At 47.1% G+C, this 21,403-nt stretch overlaps 1 protein-coding gene across 8 annotated transcripts in view; it reads left to right on the top strand.

Annotated features, from left to right (window-relative positions):
• Positions 1–21,403, top strand: part of LOC109683420 (uncharacterized) — a 94,851-nt gene that overhangs the window by 13,689 nt on the left and 59,759 nt on the right. For 5 of the 8 annotated variants that reach the window (XR_002212101.2, XR_012440602.1, XR_012440601.1 and 2 more), the window contains exons 6-8: positions 52–13,982; positions 16,313–16,403; positions 18,799–18,887. Coding sequence is in view for 1 of the 8 variants with exons in the window: in XM_074052605.1 (XP_073908706.1) it covers positions 13,785–13,982 (198 nt within the window). In the remaining 7 variants the exon portion in view is untranslated. Of the gene's footprint in view, positions 1–51; positions 13,983–16,312; positions 16,404–18,798; positions 18,888–21,403 lie in introns of those variants that run through there. The other 3 variants (XR_012440603.1, XM_074052605.1, XR_012440598.1) reach the window with 3 other exon arrangements.

Here is a 21,403-nt window from a genome sequence, read left to right as displayed (position 1 = left end):
CCAAAGCTTCAGGGCAAGGTGGTCATGTGGAGTTCTTATCTCCTCTTGCAGATCTAGCTACAGCTCCAATTTTGGCATTACAACCAAATCCAGAGCTTGAGCCAAATTCCTCAGGAGCACCAGAGGTGGAGCTGCCTCCTGTGAAGACCACAGAATGTGAGAAGTTTGGTCCCTAGGAGAGCCTTCAAGGACTTCATCCTTGGACATGGAACCTGACATAGTCAGGGAGAACCATTTTTCTTGGCTTCCCCTCATGACCTGGTGAATCACCACTTCATCCTGATGGAATCTGTGAGTGGCTCTGCAGGGCAGGGTGGTGGCAGGTGTCCTTCTGACTTCCTTGTGCAGACCTGGTGTTCCATGGCTCAGAGCCATTTTTCCCCATTCAGATTCTTAGATCTACATGAACATGGCCATTTTCTTAACCAGACCTCATTTCCTCCCTTCAGTGCCTGAAATTTGGCCCTCTGCAGTAATAGAATCAGGGTTGAGAAAGAGGTGCAGCAGAAAGGACTTCATTTGTACATGTTTTAGAGCTTCAGGCATTTATGTGAGTTCCAGGGGCCTGCCCCTACACACTTTGAGCAACACATGGAGGTTATACTCTAGAGGTTTGTGTTAAAAGTTAGCATTGCTCAATTCACCAGACTAGGAGTCTATGAGCCAGACCAAGAGCTGGACACCACCCCAAGACAGAAAAGGATGATTTAGAGTCATAATGGGAAAACTTTGAGGTCAGAATTTATAGATCCAGGTGAACTGGAAGGACCCACAGTTCCTCAACAGCATCCTTGACCTTGAGCTGACTTTGGCACAAGGTCAGTTTAGCCTTCTTGAGGAAGAGAGCAATGACAATGGAATCTATATCCACAAAGCCATATCCCACACAAATAGTGTCAACTCAGCTTCTCTGAATCTTTGATGAAAGGAAGGGGCTGGTCAGAACAGGGGCCCTCTTTGGTGACCAACCTCTAGGAGATTGGATTGCCCCTCACAGCCTACTCAGAAGAAGCAAGACCTGAATGCTTGAAACATATAGCATCGAATCCAGGACTGACTGGATCACAATGAGCATGGTGTGACAGGTCAATCCCCATCTCTGTCTTCTGTGGCTTCTGCTTTGTCCTCCTGTCTCACCCTCTTACACCTCAGTGATGAGGACTGACCTGGTGAGGATTGATCTCTCCAGGGCCGTCAAAGTTCATCAAGATTTTAGCTCAAAACTTTGGAAAATTCATTGTTTCTAAGAGAGAGCCAAATGTGGGCATTTCATTGGCTATAGAAATTCTTGATACAGTCTTATCTGATGACCTGACAATTGGGCCGAATGACAATCAGATGTGTGTGTGTCATGACTGGCTTGACCTAAACTACAGACATTCTGTGGATACCTGCTCATGTAAACTATTTTTTCTCTCCCAGTGAAATGATAATCAGTATTGTCTTTTGGGACTACTCAGTACATTCTCCTCTGTTAGGGTGAACCTGTTTCATAACGTAGGACATCCTACCTATATTTACCTGTTAGTAAATCCAGCAGACTGATATCACAGGACAGGGTCTTGACTTTGGAATCTAGAGTCAGATGCTCATTCCTTCACTGGCCTGTCACCTCCTCCAAGAGGATATTAGGAAGTGGAGGCAGTGTGGCTCAGCCACAGAGGGAAAACAGACATGTGATCAACAAGAGCACTTCCTCATCTTCAGTTCTACCTCAAGGCCTTTCTGCAATTGCCTGTAGTTGATTCTGCTGTAAGGAGCACACATCTATACCTGTGCAAAAGTCCACCCTCCATTGTCTGGCTGTGAGGATAGTTTAGTTGGAATGGATATGAAAAAAGAGGCCTGATTTGTGAAGTTAGCCATCTTGAGTGCTTTGATACTCTCTGAGGAGTCCTTGAACAAGAGAGAGATTTGTGAGAATGTCAAGTACTCTACTAGTGATTGTGGCACCAAGAGGATATAGAAAGGTCACTTTGTGCTCCCTGACTCCTAACAATGGAGGTTCAGTGCTGGGCCTGAACAACACTCCTGGAGGCCCTGGTCCAATCCCAAGCTCTGGTCCAACCATTATTGGAGTTCTAACACCCCCTAATCCTGAAGATCTTCAAGTAACAGGTACATCTCCAAATACCTCCATCCATACCTAGTGTTAGAAATGTGTGTGTGAATGCTCTTGATCACCTGAAGTATTTTGACAACATGTGTGTGTGTGTATACACACACAGATGAATATAACATGCACTTGTCCTTATTTCTCAGTTCCATTGTGGAACTCAGGCTTCGATTGAGTCATCTGCCATTTTTGCAGTTGAATGACTGACATGTTCTGGGTGTGTGGCCCAGGCTGTCCTTGAAGTCAACATTCCCATCCATTAGCTCCAGTGTATGGAACTTACAGGCAGGCATCACCACAACCTCATCTACATTATATTCTTTTTTTCTAACTTCCTGCAGCTATTCCTTGTCTGTGATTGTGCATTAGCTTCCTGTTCCACATGTCCCTAAGACTATCAGGAAATATGAAAGCAAAGACTTCCTAGGCATCCAACACCAGGGTCATGTATAGCAAGCCATGGGGAGAGTGTGGAGGACAGGAAATGTGCGATACCTGGCCATAGTCTCACACATGCTTAAATAACAGTCTAGGTGTAAACCCAGATCTGTCCCCTCAGATTTGGAAAATGGGCTACCCAGAGCTGATGTGGCATAGCGTGTGGGTATGACTATGTCTGGTTTTCCACACAGACTGGGCATGCAGGTTGGTCAGCGTACCAGTTATCCTTGTGGAGGTTTTGTCTGAGGGCAGAGACTTGGTAGAGTAAAACTTCAAAGAACAAACCACTTATACCACTGAGGACCAATAACATTGTAGAACCCAGGGGAACAAGCACCTGCATTCCAGAGCAACCTCAGCAAACTCATTGCTCTGTAGAACCTCCTGGAAGAAGGGGATTCAATGGGTTTCTTGTAATTTGCACTTGCTCAGTACCAAAGAGCACCCAAAAGGAGGCCTAGTCCAAATCTTGAGACTCATTCTCCATAAGCCCATGATGCCTCTCTATTTTGGCAGGTGACACCAAAGATTACACAGGGATGGGAGGATAGTTAGCAAAGGACATCCAGAACAATTTGATCCCCCACCTAAAGCAACAGATCCCTACCAATGTGTGAGTGCATGTGCATGTGTTGTTTGTGGGGAATACCTTTGGGTATTTTTTGAGTACACTCTAAAGAAAATCCTTTTGCTATTTGATACTGCTTTAGTGTATGAACATCTGGTCAATTGTGCCCACCTAGATTGAAACTACACCAGTGTCTAGCTAAGAAGAGTCCTGCCACAATGAAATTCCTGAGGCAGACATCCTGGGGAACTTAATGAACCAAATTTGGACTGCCCTGCTCTTTGGGGACACTGTTTTTGTGTACAGTGTCCTATGGAATTATGGATGTTTCACTACCACCAAGCAGGTGCTGGATGTTCTTTTTACATGATGAGCAATACTTCAATACCCAGAGAATCCCTAACTGCTGGCTGTAATTTGGTCATGCACCATCCTGCTCTTTTCCCCCATTAGATTGTGGAGACTGGTGGGCTCCCTTGGTAGAGCCCTCTTAAGAAGTGTTTCCAGGATGCAGAGGAATGAGCCACAGAAACTCTTATCTTGGGCCTGATGTTTTGTAGTCAGCTACCCAGGGGTTTGGCTCTTCTGTGTGTCCTTTTGTTTCTCTAGCAGAATCATTCCCCTTGTTCCTCACTTATCCTTGGCCATTTTTAAAGGAACTTCTCCATACTATGGAGCAGTCTCTGACCACGGAGCTCTCAGGTATGGGTGTACACAGGCCCAGCAAAGTACCTGGGAAAGAGTCAGGTGGTCTCACTCATTTCTGATTTTAACATGTGGCTTTACTGTGTTTTGGCAGGATTCCAGACACATAGTGTATTTCAGTAAAAGAGCAGGCAAATCAATAAATTCCTCAGCATCATTCATTTGGGAAGTCACCATGTGTCAGCACTAGGTGTCATCCCAGGAACAGTAGATGTGACAGCCTCATTAACTCCACAAGGTATGACTCCAGTGAGGAAGAAAGACCAGAGCAGAAACTGAAAAAGTGACCAGCTATTGGGTAAAGAGGGTGCACATCAGTCTCCAGAGTGAGGTCATTTAGGGTCCGCATTTGGGTAGTAGTAAAGATGCAGTAGTAAAGATCAATGTCCCCTCACAGCCTGCTCAGAAGAAACAGAGCTGAATGACAGACAAGGCACACACACCATTGTGAGTGGATCACAATGAGCATGATGTGACAGCTCAATCCCCATCTCTGTCTTCTGTGGCTTCTGCTTTGTCCTCCTGTCTGACCTCAGTGATGAGGACCTGGTGAGGGTTGATCTCTCTGGGGCTATCAAAGCTCACCCAAATTTTACATCCAACCTTTGGAAAATCCATTGTTTGTAAAACAGGGACAATTGTGGGCCTTTCTTCGGTAATAAACATTCTCAATAGAATCCTATCTGATGAAGATCCAACGATTGGGCTGTTTGAGAAGCAGGCATGTGGGTGTCATGACTAACAAGACCTACGCTAGGGACACTCTGTGGATACCTGCTTATTTAGACCTTTTATCTCTCACAGTGGAGTGACCATCATATATATGTCCTTTGGGGGTCACTCAGATGATTCTTCTGCCTCCCAGTCCTTGCAGACCTTCCAGCAACAGGCACAGAATCCATCTCCTCTCCAAATGCCTCCATCCATACCCAGTGGATGAATGTGTGTTTGAATGTTTATGTTCACATGAGGTATTTTGACAGTATATGTGTACATGCATATATGTTTATGGATATGGATATATATGTATTTATGTGTGTGTCTGTGTGTTTGCACATTTTTCGCAATTCCGTTGTGGAACTCAGGCTTGGTTTCAGTCGTGTGCCATATTTGTACTTGAATGAATAACATCATATTCTGGGTGTGTGTCCCTGGCTGTCCTTGAAGTCATTATTCACTTCCATTACCCTCCAAAGTATAGAAATTATAGGCAGATATCACCACAACCTTGTATGCATTTTATTCTTTGTCTTGCAGCTTAATTTGTTCTTTCTCTGTGATTGTGCATTAGCTACCTATTCTACATGTCCCCACAGTCACAGGAAAAATAGCCTCTTTGGGATATGTAAAAGCAATGATTTTGTACACGGCCAACACAAGGATCATGTCTAGGAAGCAGGGGGAAAATGCAGAGGACAGGAAATGTGCAATGCCTGGCCATAGTCACACACCTACATAAATGATGGTCCAGGTGTAACCCAGCTCTGTCCCCTCAAAATTGGAAAACAGGCTGCCAGATTTGCCTGGGGCTGATGTGGCATAGCATGTGGGTTTGACAGTGTGTGGTTTTCCACATGGACTGATAGGCAGGAAGGTAAGCATACCAGTAGACTTTGGGGAGGTTTTGTCTAAGGGTAGAGATTTGGTAGAGTAAAACCTCAGAGAATAAACCTCTTACACCACTGACCAAAAACATTGCAGAACCCAGGGGACCAGGTACTTACATTCCAGAGCAACCTCAGCAAACTCACTGCCCTGGAGGACCTCCAGGAAGCAGAGTGTTCTCTTGGGGTCTCTCAACTTGTGCAAGCTCTGTCCATATCACCACCCCAAATGATTCCTAGTGCAAATCTGGAGACTTCGGTTCACCCGATCCCATGATGCCATTTGATTCCCAAGGTGACACAGTGATGCCAGGATAGGTGGCAAGGGTCCTTCACACCATACTGAACCTCATTTAAAGCAAGTGATTGCTACCAATGTGTGTGTGTTTGTGTGTGGACTATATTTTGGATATTTTTCTCTACGTTCTAAGGCAAATAGTTTTTCTGTTTGATAGAGCTTCAGTATTTGTAATACACCTAATTATCTCCAACCAGATAGAAAATGCACCACTGTCCATACAAGATGAGGCCTGGAGCATGAGATTCCCGTGGTTAACTCACTGGAGAATTTATTGGAGGAAAATTAGATTGCCCTGTTCCTTGGGGACATCACCTTTTTCAACCACTACTTAGGCGAGTATGGCCACTACACAACTGCACGGTATGTTCTCAATGTCCTCTTTATGTGGCGAGCAATGCTTCCATACCCAGTGGAATCCCAAACTCCTGGCTGTGATTTGGCCATGAAGTGTCCTGCTCTTGTCCCAGTTTGACTGTGGAGACTGGTGTGCCCAACAGAACACCCTCGTGAGGTGTTTCCATTGCCTATGGGGATGAGCCATAGAAGCACTTGTCTTGAGCCTGATGTTGTGTAGACAGCTAGCCAGGGCTGTGGCTCCTCTGTGCGTCCCCAGTCCCCCTGGGAGAATCATGCTACCTTGGGCCTTGCTCACTCTTGGCCTCAGCAAACAGTCTCGCCAGTTTTAAAAGAAACTCCCCAGTCTATGGAGTACTATCTGACCTATCTTAAGCAGATTGGCAGCTCTCAGGTTCTGAGGAACACAGGCCCAGCAAACTGTCTGGGAATGAGCCAGGTGGTCTCCTTCCTTGAACAGCATAAGATGAGGCACCTAGTTTCTAGGAATGTAGTATATTTCAGCAAAAGAGCAGGCAAATCACTGATGTCCTGAAATCCATCCCTTTGGAAAGTTACTCAGTAATGCTATGTTTCATCGCAGGTTCAGTAGTTGTGATAGGTTATGTGATTCCACATGGTGTGACTCCAACGAGTATGACAGGCCATAAACAAACTGAAAAAGTGAGCTGCTGTTGGGTAAAGTGAGTGGGCAACTGTCTCAAGACTAGGGACTTTCACTGGCTGTTTTTGGGTAAGAATCTGCACACCCTGGGTCCTCAAACTCTTGTGATTCTGACTAGAGGGCTGAGGTCTAGATCTTCACCTGAATTAAAAGAAATCCAAGAGAACTGTGGGTGGGGCCCTGAGCACCTGAGAGGGAGAGGGGTTTCGAAGGCCTCAGTGACGGCCCCTTTCAGCATTCATCATCACTTCATAGCCTGTCTCTGTGGGGCTTGCCCATCCTGTTGCCCATAAGGTTTCAGAGAATCTGCGGGGGCTTCCCTCCTCCCTAGTGGACATTCCTTGAGTGCTCACAGTCAGGCTGGGCATGTCAATTGAACAGTGTAATTGGTGGGCAGCCGACACCCATTGCTTAGGGAAATGAAACAGCTTATGTATTAGGGTCAATATATGAGGGACAATATCTGAGGGACGCTAGTGCCCTGTGGAGGGTCATCATGCCCTAGTGGAGTTGACATCACAGGCAAGGGGGCCCAAGACACACAGAACAGTGTGTAGAGATTCCCTGAAGAGGGGAGATGTGCTCACAGCACCTAGCCCTGCCCCTCTCCCATGGTGGCTCCCAGCATCTCCCCCTTCTTTTCTTTTTGTCACTGCCTGCACAGACAAAAGCTTTGGTCTGTCTTTTGCTGTCCTCTGAATAGATAGGGACAGGCACAGGATGTGATGCCTAACAGATCCACTCTGCCAGTGCAGGGAAAGGTAAGGCAAGTTCTCTGATTCTGTGGCTTGACATGTACGGGGAGGATGTCTATGAACCTCATGAGTTTCCATGCCTGAAACTGCCGATTGCATACTTGAACTCCATATGCCTGGTTCAGAGGCAGAGCACCTGGCCCAACGTCTCCTGTTGCAGTGGGTCTTTCTAGCTCCCAATACAACAGCCTGTGAAGGCGAGGAGCCTGGGTATGAACCTTGAGCATGTGTGGAGTGGTCTGTGTAGGCCCCATGTTGTGGCTTGTCTATTTCTGGAGGTGGGCAAGGAGGAACGAGGAGCCTGCAACCCACAGCAATTGTTCCACAGTCTAGAAAGTTCTCCTGCTGAGAGGTCAGAGCTCTGGCCTCTCTGGCAACCTGGGTCATTTCTGATTTTTGGAAGCATCAGGGCAAGGAGGTCATATGGGGGTCTTGTTTCCTCCTGCAGGACTTTTAACCTCTCAGGTCCTGATGCTACAGCCAAAAGCACATCCTGAGCCACCTCCCTCAGAGGCCCAAGGATATGAGCCAAATCCTATGCCAGGACCAACAGTAAATTCTCCCAGGCCTATGCCTGAGGACACAGAGCTGGAATTCTTCAATGAGGACAGCCACCTCTTTGCTGTGCTGCAAGACCATGATGAGCACTTCATGCTAATGGGTGGTGTGAGTGGCTGTGTGGGGCAGGATTGTTGTAGGTTCTCCCCTGTGCTGTTCAGATGTGGCATTCTTCAGCTCACAGTCATTTTTCCCTCAGAAGATCCTTCCTGCCCTTTGCATATTGCCATACAGAATGAGCCAGTGGAGAAGCTTTACTCCATTTTCTCTTAGTTACTTTGTTTTATTTGTTCCTTTTGTTCTTGTTATGTAAAATATGAGTCTATAAAATTACTTACATGCTCTCCACTGGCTCAGTAATTCATTAAAATGTTTACATAGTTTTCAAAATGAATATCATCCTTTGGCGTAAATAACCATAATTTACTGTACTCTTTGATTGACATTAGATGCCTCACTCCACAGCATTTCCTCCAGACCTAGTAGCATAGCACTTCATGCTGACAGATGCTTTGAATGGCTGTGCAGGGCAGGGTGGTAGCAAGTGTCCTTCACACTTGTTCTGCACACCTGCATTGCCTGGCTAAGAGCCATTTTCCCCATTAAATTCCCAAAAGCACCTTGCAGAGGGCCATTTTCTAGTGCAAAATTTCAGGTCAACCTTTGCAATGTGGAGGTGGGCTCCCTACAGTTACTGTGTGGTTTCAGGGATGGAAGAGAGGTACAGCTATGCACACATTGATCTTCTGCACTGAGACCTCAGGCCTTTGTTTGAGGCCAGACATGGCTGACCCACTCCTTTTGTAATATAACATGAAACTTAGAGTGTAGGGCTTTGTGTGAATGGGTAGAGATGGCTGCTGTGTTCACCAGGCCCAGGAGTCTGTGAGCATGGCTGACAAATAGGCAGATCCCCGAGAGAGGAAAGGACTTTTGAGTCATACTGGGATGACCTTGATGTCAGAATTTATAGACACCATGTTGGGTTTGTCATTAGAGGGAATCACAGTTCCTGGACAGCATCCTTGACCTTGAGCACTGTTTGGCACCAGGTCCAATTAGCCTTCAGTAGGTGGACAACAATGATAAGTGAACCTGCATCCAGGATGTAAGACCCATATGCCTACTGTCAACTCAGCTTCACTGCATCATCAATGGATGGGAGGGACTGGGCAGGACAGGGAGCCTCCTGCAGGACACATGCTTGGAAGAGCTCAGCCCAAGGGCCCCTCATAGGCTGCTCAGAATGAGTTGATTGCTGAAAGGCAGGTCCATGTACCGTCTAATATTGGAGTCAGTGGAATATTGCAATCTGCACTGTATGACAGGTCAACCCTCTTCTCTGTATTCTGTGGCTTCTGCCTTGTCCTCCTGTCTCCCACTGTTACACATCATTGAGGAGGACTGGGTGGTAGCTGTTCTCTCCAGGGTCATGAAAGCTCATGTCAGTTGTTGGGCAAAAACCTGTTTTAGAAATTCAGTGTTTGAAAGAAATTGCCATTATTGAGCATTTTCTTGGTAATTAAAATTCTGAATAGAATCACTTCTGAAGAAGAGAAAGAAACTTCTCTGGAGCCTACAATTGAATAGAGGGGATATCAGGAGTGTGAATGTCAGGGCTAGCAGGACCCTGATAAAGGACACGCTGGCGAGGCCACCTTAAGCCAGCCCATGTTGCTCTACCATAGGAGGAAAAAGTCAGTGTGTGTCTTCAAGGGACCACTCAGCAGCTCCTCTTATGGCAGGCCTACACAGTTGTCATAACACTGGGCATTATACCTATGTCTACCTGTGACTCCTATCCACCAGCCTGAGATTATGACCCAGGACAGGTTTCTGACATTGGAATTTCACATCCCACCCTCATTCTGTCCTAGGGTTGTCAAGACATAGGGCAACAATGGGAGGTAGCATGGATCAGTCACAGAGGAAAGCTCAGCCCGACAGTCAGCCAGAGCAGCTGCCTGGTCCCAGTAGAGCCTCTGGGTCTTCCTGCCACCTGCAGCTCATGCTTGTATGTGGCTCTGAACAGGACCTCCCTCACCTGCACAGAAGTCCACCCTCCATTGTAGGACGGTGTGTAATTCATTTGAATGGGTATGAATGGATTGCACTAGTTTGTGGCATTAGCTATCAGGTAATTATCAATCTTTCCCTGGATCACCAGTTACCTAATATCACAAGCTGTCCACCTAAGTGATATGCTCAATTTCTGACTTTGAAAGATGAGTGCTGCTACATACTCCAGAGCCCCTCTCAATGTTTTTTCTCCTGCCTGGAAGAAGGGAGTTCATGCTGTTGATGCTGCCATCCCTTCAATCCATCTTTACTTTAGCCTTTCCTTGTCCTCGTGCCTTCTGTTGGTTAGTGATTTGAGCTTGAGGCATTATGAAATGTAGAATAACTGATATGGCACAACCTGACTGATTCAAAAGTGCCCTAACATAATCTAGAAGCATGGTGGTCTCTAGGATGCTGGCCAGACCTTTACCTGTGTCAATCTTTTGATTGCTGGACTGTAGAGAGGTGCTGAGGGTCCCATGAGAGGCCACAGCAAGGGTATGGGGCATTGCACAAGGCCAGAGAGTTTCACCAACAGTTTCAATGTTTGCAATAAGGCTTTTGTACACTCGTACAAGTGGCTGAATATCAGCTCTATTTCAGGATCTTAGCTCCTGGCAGCTGGGATGAAATGAAAAGACCATAGTCAAGGCAGGTTTGGTAACCTAAAGTTCTCATCTGCTTGAGAGAAGCACCAGGGATTTTAGCGTGGTTCCCAGGATGTAGCCTTGGGAGGAAGAGACAGTGATCCCTCTTTGTTTAATGACTTCTCACTGATGTTTACTAGGTGGCTGAGTGCACAATCTCATTTTGGTTTTCACTCAAATAAGATAATACAGAGTATAGAACAATTTACAGGACAAGAAGCTTTCCAAAATGTCCATCAAAGGCCAAACAAAAGGTATGGAAACTCTTGTAGAAGAACAAGCCTAAAGATTTCTGATAGCCAAATGTAATGCTTGATCCTTGATAGGATAGTAGAACCAAAACAAAAGTTGACACAAAACTCATCCCCTAGGTTGGAGGCATGGCTCAAGCAGTAGACCCCCTGACTCAAAAGCATGAAGACCTGAGTTCAAACACCAGTTCCACAAAAACAGCAGAATGACAAGAACAAAACAACAGTTAGAAGGCATATCTTGGAACTACTTGAAGACATTGGGTGTTGGAGAGAATATAGGTCAGACTACGTGCTGGTGTTCAAATTGTGTGTATTGTGGCTATGTAGCCAAATGCCCTTAGTCTTAGGCAGTAACTTGTTCAAGTATTTACGAGTATTAAAAATAGGTAATTCCTGTTGGAAGATCAATTAGATAACTAGATACATAGTTAATTTTTCTCTTTCTACAATTTTCTGCTTTTTGATGGTTTTCTAAATCAAGCATCAGGGGTAAAATTAAGCTATTCTCATGTAACCTCAGCTACATGGGAGGCTGACACTAGGGCAGTATGGTTCAAAGCCAGCCTAGCAAAAGGCCCCATCTCAAGCAATAAGCCAGGTGTGTGGTGGTATCCTCCCGTCATCCCAGCTGTGTGGTAGGTATAAGGAAGATCACAGTCATGGCTAACCTTGGAAAAACTTGATAGCGTATTCAAAGAAGTAACTACAGCAGATGGACTGAGGGCTTAGCTCAACCAATAAAAGTGCCTGCCTGGAAAGGTTGAGGCCCTGACTCAAACCCCAGTACTGCCAGGTAAAAACTAAACAGAAGAAAAGAGTTTTCAAAATTATTCCACCCATTCAAGCACATTGCAGAAATGGTTTTGTGTTACTAGAATGCAAAATAGAGCAGTTTGAAAAGACAAAAGTTATTTAAAATAGCAGTGTGAAGTATAGACAAAGCTCAAAGCTAATGTCTGGCATATAGGAAAAACAATAGAGTGAATTCATGGGAGAAAGAGAGTATCAAGAATCTGCGTGTGTACAAGTTCTCAGACCCCCATGGTACCCATTATTATTGAACCAGTGGCCCTCTGTGAGATGAAGGGTGAGGGGAAAGCCTGACCTTGGTTTATGGACCAGCATTGTAACTGAAGGGAAAGTAGTGTACAGAAACGTTTTAATAGGGCTGTCCCTAGGACCTACGCCTTCTTCCCTAAGAGTAGGAAGCTTGTGGTGAGAGGGTGAGGGTAGCAGAAGGGAAAGGGAAGGAAAAGGCAGAAGGAGGAAGTATGAAGTTATTCTGTCAGCATTCTCTGCTTCTATTAATTTGTCTGACTGCTGGGAAGTGATCCCTAGACACAGTGCAACATAAAATCCCTTTGTGCATCTCTGCATGGGGCTTGATTCTCATCCTTGGGACCAGAGTTTGATGCTTTTTTTTTTTTCCTCCTTCCTACAAAACTCAAAGTTCCAACCACAGAGCAACCACAAGATCGAGGATCATCCTTTTTTTTCTTAAATGGTAACAATGTTTCTTTCTCAAGCCTGAAGAGAAGCTCTGAGATGCAGGCCATGCATGATTGATGTTGGGGTCATATTTTTGAAAACTCAGCGTTTCCTAAGCAGTGGAAGACAGAGGTTCCTAAGTATAGAATAAATTTTGGAAAATCATAGAGCTTCCTCTAGACAGGAAACAAATTATGATTCATTCACATCTAATTTATTTTCTTTCTGCTGCATAAGTAGTCCCTTCTCAGCATCACATTTCTTTCTCAACAAATCAAGGAAAATTTAGCAACCTAAACCTCTGTTTTTGCCCACCCCAGGGGCCATCACATGCTTCAGTATTGATAGTCCATCTGAGGAAGATGGGCTCTTTCATCGGGAATTGGAAACGGTCTCATTAGTCACCTGCGCTTAGTCTTCGGGTGAATTTTTTTACTTATTTACACATAGGCACTGTATTTCTCGGGCATTGTGCTTCTTTAGTGTTCTGGACACTAGCTTTCTTCACCACGACACAAAAGATTTTGACCCTGGCCTCACGCCTGGGCTGTGCCCCAGTGGGCTCCAGATGCTCCAGGTGGGCATGAATTAGGAAGCGCGTGCTCCAGGTGGGAGCTGGCATGCTGAGCTGCATCTTGTCAGGGTGACTTTTGGGGTTGCAAATCAAATCCTGATGGAACTGCTCTGTCCTGGACTCGTGGGGCAGGTGCATCATCAGAAGGAAGCCATGGGCCGGCAGGGGAGAGGCCTGGTCCGTTACCCCACTTGCCTGCCCGGGCGGGGCCTCCTGCGTGGCCGGGTCAAAAATTACTTGTGGTGACCATCGCGCACCAATGTAATTTTATAAAAGGTGAAAACTGGGTCTTGAATTAGGGACCTGCGCAGTGTCACAGCTAGCAGCGTTTTGGTTGCCTCATCCGTCATCATAAGATCATTTCAACACAGCAGGGAGGTGGGGAGGCAAGCGGTCCTCTGGAGTCAGAAAGATCTCAGGCCCTTGCTTGATCCCCAACTGCGCTCCTGAGGTCAGACAAGGGCGTTAACGACCTTCCTCTGGGGCTCTGTGCCTGCCCCTCGCGCTCGCGAAGCCACGCCCGCTGCGCCCGTCACTCACGTGGCAGGACCAATTGCGGCCCCGTGTCGCGGGCCGAGAGGCGGGACCTTGGGCGCTTCTGCTTGAGCCCCGCCTCCAGCCCTTTTCCATTTGTCTTGCCTGGGCTGTTGAGAAAGCCACGCCCACTTCCCCCGTCAGTCACGCGGCTGGACCAATGGCGGCCTCGTGTCCGCCGGCGCGGGGCGGGGCCCGGTTCTCCGACTGCCGCGCGGGTCTGGGTGAGAGGCTGAGGTGCCGGGCTTTGGGCACAGACACCGGGCGCCGGGTCGGGAAGATGCGGGCTCCGTTGTCCGGGCCACTGTCGGGGCGGCGGTGCGCAGAGGAAGCTGCAGCCGCCGGCGCCCTCGCTCTGGTGAGCGTCCATGGTGGCGGCGGCGGGGACGTTGTCCGCTACACCGGCCGGCGGGATGGGGCGGGGCTGCTCCGTCCTGGGCGACCCCCATCTCCGTGTCCTGCAGGCCGTGCGCGGCGGGCGGGGTACGGGGTGGGGAGTGGGGTCAGCGCGAGGACAGCGACCCCTGGCCGCGGGTTCCTCCCGGGTGTCGTGGGCGGTCAGGCCTTTGACATGGCCGCGAGAGCCCGCAGCCCGGGTCTGCAGAGGACCCGGGAGCGGGTGTCCCCTCCTGACCCCGCCATGTCTTTAGGCGGGAATCCAGTTTCCAGAGTGCACGTGGTCCAGCCTTGGCCTCAGCCGCGGCCACTGCGCACCAATGGCGCGGGCAGCAGAGCCGCGGGGGCGGGGCGGGGCGGGGGCGGTGCTGGAGGGGAGGGGCGAGAGGGGGCGGTGCTGGAGGGGAGGGGCGAGAGGGGGCGGGGGGCGGTGCTGGAGGGGAGGGGCGAGAGGGGGCGGGGGGCGGTGCTGGAGGGGAGGGGCGAGAGGGGGCGGGGGCGGTGCTGGAGGGGAGGGGCGAGAGGGGGCGGGGTGGGGGCGGTGCTGGAGGGGAGGGGCGAGAGGGGGCGGTGCTGGAGGGGAGGGGCGAGAGGGGGCGGGGTGGTGCTGGAGGGGAGGGGCGGGGGGGGCGGGGGTGGTGCTGGAGGGGAGGGGCGAGGAGGGCGGGGCGGGGCGGTGCTGGAGGGGAGGGGCGAGAGGGGGCGGGGCGGTGCTCGAAGGGAGGGGCGAGAGGGGGCCGTGGGGGAGGGGTTATGTGGGGGTTGGGGAGGAGGAGAGGGAGGCTAGATGGGTGCAATGCTGGAGGAGGGGGAGGAGGGCGACTGCTTCCTCCTGCTGGACAGTGGGTGGGTGACCCTGGAGTGCTCAGCACAGGTGGACCCGCGGTGGCCCAGATCAGGAGATGCTGCAGCTGAGCCTGCACAGGAGAGGCCTCCCGGTGCTGGGCTCCCCGTGGGCCTACCAGGGATAACACACACGTCACACACACATGCACACACACACGCATATACACACACACACATACACACACATACACACACACACAGAACACACACATATATACACACATATACACACACACATATACACACACAGAGAACACACGCACACATATACACACACATACACACACACAGAACACACACATATACACACATATACACACACACATATACACACACACAGAACGCACCAATACAGACACATACAACACAAACATACACATCACACACAATACACATACGCACGCAACTAGGCATACACAGAGACACATACATGACACATGCACAGAACAAAGATACACAGCACACATACATAGCACACACACATACTTACACAAGACACAGAACACACACATTCACACATAGAAACACAACATACACACAACACACATACACAACACACAGATGCACATGCACACACACCTCCTACACCCACAACACACACCACACGAACACATATACAAAATACACACACAAAACACGTACATACACAACAATACACATAAAGATGCACAAACATACAGACAACACACACAGACACACACCTAATATCCCCACAAACCTAAACACATACACACACTGGCTGAACACAGTAGACACACACCAAACACACACACCTGACACACACACCAAACACACACAACACACACATACAATTCTGCTACTGGTACAGCCTGCATCTGTGCTGTTCGGAGCCCAGGTGCCTCCAGGAGCCCTGCAGTGCGTTCAGCAGATCATTTCTGCAAGGCAGAGCTCGCCACAGACTGAGCGCCCTGCCTGACCACACAGGCAAGGATGGCTGTAGGGCGCCATAGCCCAGGGACATTGGACCCAAACAGGACAACTCTGGTGACTGTGACCCACATGGACTTCCGGAGCAGCCAGTGCTCTCTGGAAACCTCATCAAGAGGCCTTTGGGAGGATACAGGGAGCCGGTGCCCAGGTTGCAGACACGAACACTGCGACCTCCTCTGGAGGGGGTAAGGGCATCTACAGTGGACCAGACCAGTCACCCTACAGACCTCAGGCATTGCTCTGACCCAGGCCTCTGGGGGAGGAAGAGGACCTCACTGCTCAGACCCCAACAGGGTTCGGCTCCCATCAACCCTCAGACAGCCCACACTGGGAGAACTATGGCAGCTACTTGCATGGACCTGTACCTGACCTAGCCCTTGGGGACTTTGTGTGCTTGAATTGTCTAAAGATGGGGTGCTGAGGGGCAGGAATGGTGAGGCTTTCTAACAATACTTGAAACCTAATGACAAGCAACATTTCCTCATTATTTTACAGTGACCAACCTTACTGAAATGGTGCTACAGTTGCTGTGCAAAGAAATTCTGGGGTGAAGAAGCATGCAAAAATCTACCTTCTGTGGTTCAAGGTCAGGTTGGGTGTAAGTGGGAGGCTGTGGGGTTCCTGGGAGAGCTAACTTAGCAAAGGTGTCTTTAACTTTTTCTTGCTCCAAGGAGCACCCTGACTGCTTTGCCACTCAGGCAGAGGGGACATGTGGGGAGAATTATTCGATTTTTTTTGTGCTTTTTTCTTTCCAGAAATCCACAGCCAAAGTATATGTCTTGAGCTCCAGGTTCTGCTCTTGGATCACCTTGCTCAGAGCTCACTCCGTCTCCCTCTCACGGAGTGTACTTTCTGCTTTCACTGTCAATAAAACTTGGCTGTTGCTTTGCAATCTGTTTGTTCCCATCCAATTCTTTGTTCAGGATGCCAAACACCTGAGATCTTCTCAACCAGGGTCTTTTGCGACCACCCTCTGGGAACACTATGAATACATCTGGGACACATTCATCTAGAGTGCCTTTCCCCACAATTTCTTCCCTTTTTTTTTTCTTAATTTTCATTTTTCTCTGTTCTATTTTATCACCTTTACATTTATTTACATATGTATACATTGTTTGGGCCACCTGCCCCTCCTCCTACGCCCCCCAATACCTCCAGTCTGGGCAGAACCTGTTCCACTGTCTTGCTCTCCGATTTTGTTGACGAGAAAACATAGGAGATAGTAAGAAAGACATAAAGTTTTTGCAAGTTTGAGATAAAGATGGCTGTACAGAGAGATTCCTAGTGTTGCTTCCATGCACTTGTGTATTATAACCCACATTGGCTCATCTCTGCCAGACCTCTTCTCTACTTCCTGGTCCCCTTCCCATACTGGCCTCTGCCAGGTTAAGATTACTTTATTTGCTCCTCTACAGAGAGCACATCAACCACATTCAAATTTTAGGTTTCCTTCCTTTTTCCTATTCCTCCCACGCACGTTCTCCCCTTATTGTGTGACCCATGTCCAATAATAGTATTGAATTTATTTTGGGTCAACAATCTGCATATTAGGGAGAACCTGTGATTTTTGGTCTTCTGAGCCTGGCTAACTTTGCTTAAGATGGTGTTCTCAACATCCATCTGTTACTTGTGAATGACAAAATTTCATTCTTCTTTGTGGTTAAGTAAAATTCCATTGTGTATAAATACCACATTTTCTTAGTCCATTCATCCACTGGGGGGCATATTGGCTGTTTCCATAGCTTGGCTGTTGTAAATAATGCTGCAATAAAGATGGGTGTGCAAGTGTCTTTGAAATAACTTGAGTCGCATTCCTTTGGGTATATTCCTAGGAGTGGGATTGCTGGATCATATGGCAAATTTATGTTTAGTTTTTTTAAAAGCCTCTATATTGTTTTCCAAAGTGGTTGTACTAGCTTGCATTCCCACCAGCAGTGTATGAGGATAAATGTATGCATGCTTGCTGGGCACCATTGGGTCATGCCTGTGATCTTAACTGCTGGGAGGCTGAGAACAGGAGGGTCAAGTTCAAGGCCAGCCCAGGTGAATAGTTTGTGTGAGCCCATCTACAAAACACCCAGAGATAAATGGACGAGAGGTGTGGTTCAAGCAGTAGAGCATGTTGAATTCAAACCCCAGTCCCAACAAAGGTATCCATGTCATATTTTGAAAATAGCATTCATATTAGTGAAATTTTAAGAGGTAACAGCTAAGCATGTGGGTTCCATTTATTGTCTTCAACAGTATTTAGGACAACTTGGTCCTAGTGTATGTGGCCCACCCTAGGTGCTGTGAGACCAAAGTACGAGGGCTAGACATATCTACAGTTGCACAGAGTAGAATTTATTTAGGGGAGTTACTGCCAGAAGCATGGCTCTGGGTGGCAGCAAGACCACTTGGATTCCCTAAATATGGGTTAGAAAGAATGGCATATTTGTGAGTTAGGACAAAAGTGACTTCGTTCTGGCTGGAATGCTCTCAGTTTATCTTAATATTGAGAGTCAGGTGTATCTGGGAGCCAGGATCCCTATTTAAAGCTCCATGAATGTCTCTAATGGTTTTGTCTAATAGTGATTGTTGGAAAAACTGACTAGGGTTACTCTGGGACCACCATAGTGGTTATGAACCAGGATGGCTACAGTCATGTCAAGCCAAATCCATACATGAACAAGATAATGATGACAAACAGAAAAGAAAGAAGGACATCAAACAGTGAACATGATTCAAACTTACTTAGGGTTTTCTGTGTATATTTCTGTTTACCTTGACTGTTGGTATAATTGAGCACTAGAAGTATAAATTGATATTGATCCAATTTTGTAAGGCTAATCAATTTGATATACATTCTTCCAGATTTTTAAATACAATTGGTAATGTACACTTTCATATTTCTATATATGTTGTAGATACTCATACAAAATAATGGATATCTGAAGACAGTTGTTGTTTGCATATAAAATGCTTGTTTTTCTAATTTACAGATGTGAAGAATGTTCTACAGAGACACCGATTATCAGAAAGTGGCCACATGGTTACATTTCAACTTGAATTTCAGATTCTGGAAATGCAGGTAAATTAAGGAGCATGTTGAGATAACAGAGATCTTTCTTCTATGAGAGAAACAATTCCCACACCCCAGCTTCTAGCAGTGACTGAGCTGAGGAGGAGTCCATGAGGCAGAGCTCCCTTAGCACACTTCATCACTTCAGTTTTGTTAAGTATCAACCCCCATCAGATGCACGTGGTAGGGTTGTTGCTGAGGCCATAGATGCTTTCTTGTAGAGCAGGTGTCACGATGAACCTGGGCTCCCAGTGTGAGACCCTGAGGTTGCAGAACAGTGCTGGATGCCACCAGTAGTTAGCATATGGGCCTGCCATCTGTTATCTGTAAGTTCCCTATAGCTGTGTAAGAGATTTCTCTAACTTTTAGCGTAGTAACACAAGAAAAAATACTACTTCACTCATTTTCTGTGGGTCAGGAATTTGGAAGCAGCCCAGTTGAGTGTCCATGCTCAGGCCTTCTCTTGAGCTTGTAGTCATCTAGGACCATAGCCTTCCAAAGGCTGCTTTGGCTGGATGACTCTGCAAGTCGTACTGGAGTGCTGAGACGCAAGACAGGGAGGGAGACACCTTTATTAAGATATTAATACAAGATCATGGGGCAGACAGAATAATAACACATAGCCCTACTGACTGGGGATGGGCAGTGCAGGCTGAAGCATCTTCAAAGGCTGTTTCAGGAAGGGCAGAATTCAGGCATAATTTTGAGAACTGACAACGTTTGATGCCTGAAAGCAAGTTTCAACCAGTAGATTTTACCACTTGGAAATGTGTACAAAGAAGAGGAATAAAACAAGTCCAGGAAGGCTGACTTGGCTTCAGCTTTTCAAATGAATGTAAGTGTAGAGCAGATGTTAGTCAACCTTATGGACAGGCTGCATTTTTGTACTCAGGCAGCCAGAATTCCTCATCCTTGTCTGTGTCCTCAGCCTCCAAAAAGACCCCCAAGTTGATCCATGTTGTATAGGACAGGAGTTGTTCAGGGAGTCAGGACCCTGTGTCTCTAGGTGTCAGGTACCCACCTCATCAAGACATCTAAGGGTGAGGTCCAGGTATTTCGGCTTGGAGGGTTTGCTTTTCTTTGCCCTTGAAGTATCCATTTGATATCATTGCCCTGAGTAGGCCTAGGATGGGCTGGAGGATGTCTGTCTCTCATTTGATGACAGAACTCCTCGCTTGCACTCAACCTCAGTATTATCTTTCAACACTGCCAAGGTGACTAAGACATTGCAGTGTGGCCTTCCAAGTACTGTTGAACAGGATACAGCACATAGTTCAGCATTTTCTGTGTCAAGGGCATGGATAGTGGCCTTGAAAGAGTTATAATGTTCCTAGATAAGGCCTTAGGGCCCTTCAGGGTCACCAAGGTGATATCACTGCTCTGCATGACTGCAAAGATCATCTGTTGAAGGTTGAAATTGAGTAGATTAGTATAATTGACATGTCAGTCTATACCAGGAGCTCTGTCTGTTTCGAGGGTGGTCCATGGATTTCTGGGTTTTTTTACCCCACTGTAGATGGTTGTACAATCTGACAAACTGTGGTTTGTTTTTTATTGTTGTTGTTTGTTTATAGCTGACATGATCCTGACCTCAGACTGGTGTACACCATTTGTTCTCAAGCATGCTGGCATCCATTAGTGTTCTATGCCTGCATCCCAAGGCAGGTGGTGTCATAAGCCTGGAGTCCACTGGCTTCTCTGAGAACTTCTGTACTCTTACTATATACATCGTCCAGAAAACCACTCAGAGGCAACCTAGCAGTTTTTGGACTTTCAGGTCCTTTCTGTAATAGATATTCATCTTTTTCACAGTTGCCTCATGAATTATGTGGAGAGAAATTAGTGGAAAATTCGTCTGAGCCTTATGGAGCTTGTCCATGAATCCAACTAAAAATAGAAAGACTGTCCTCAGGTTGAGTTGAACAAGCTGCTCAGGGGAGTTGCACTTCCCAGCATGAGTTGTGCCCAAAGATTGTTTGCTATGCTTATCAGTGGGGCTGTGGCCTAAGAGATGGCTAGTCTACAATCTTTTAACCACACTCTGTTTAAATTGCATACTTCTGTCACCTTAAGACAGGGCAATTTCGATGTAAGGAAAAGAATATGTATTGGTGGCAACTAATGGTTTCTGTCTAATATGCTTTAGGGGATACAGGAAGAAAATTCTGAGAAATGTTGATAGTCTTTGAATGAAAGGACACTGTAATTACTGGATGTCTAAGAGACTTGAGTTGCTATTGCTCACTTTATTCCCTGGCCCTGTGAAGTGGAGTTTGAGCTCAGGGCTTCATGCTTGCTAGGCAGGTGCTCTGCCACTTGAGTCTATCCTCCCACCCTCCTTGTTCACATGGAAAAGTTCATAGGTGTTGTGGGGCTGCTCGGTTCTACTAAGTCCATGCTGCTAAAAACATAAGTATTGTTCACCTCCCATGCATGTGATTAAAATACCTAAGAACTAGATTAAGTGCATGCATAGGGTAACTGTTAGTCACCCTAGAGTTGTGGTCTGTGCCATCCTCCTGACC

Source organism: Castor canadensis, chromosome 13, assembly GCF_047511655.1.
Source record: "Castor canadensis chromosome 13, mCasCan1.hap1v2, whole genome shotgun sequence".
NCBI classification, from domain to species: Eukaryota; Metazoa; Chordata; class Mammalia; order Rodentia; family Castoridae; genus Castor; species Castor canadensis.
The sequence above is the reverse complement of the archived record's forward strand: the minus strand, read 5'-3'. Positions and strand labels throughout refer to the sequence as shown.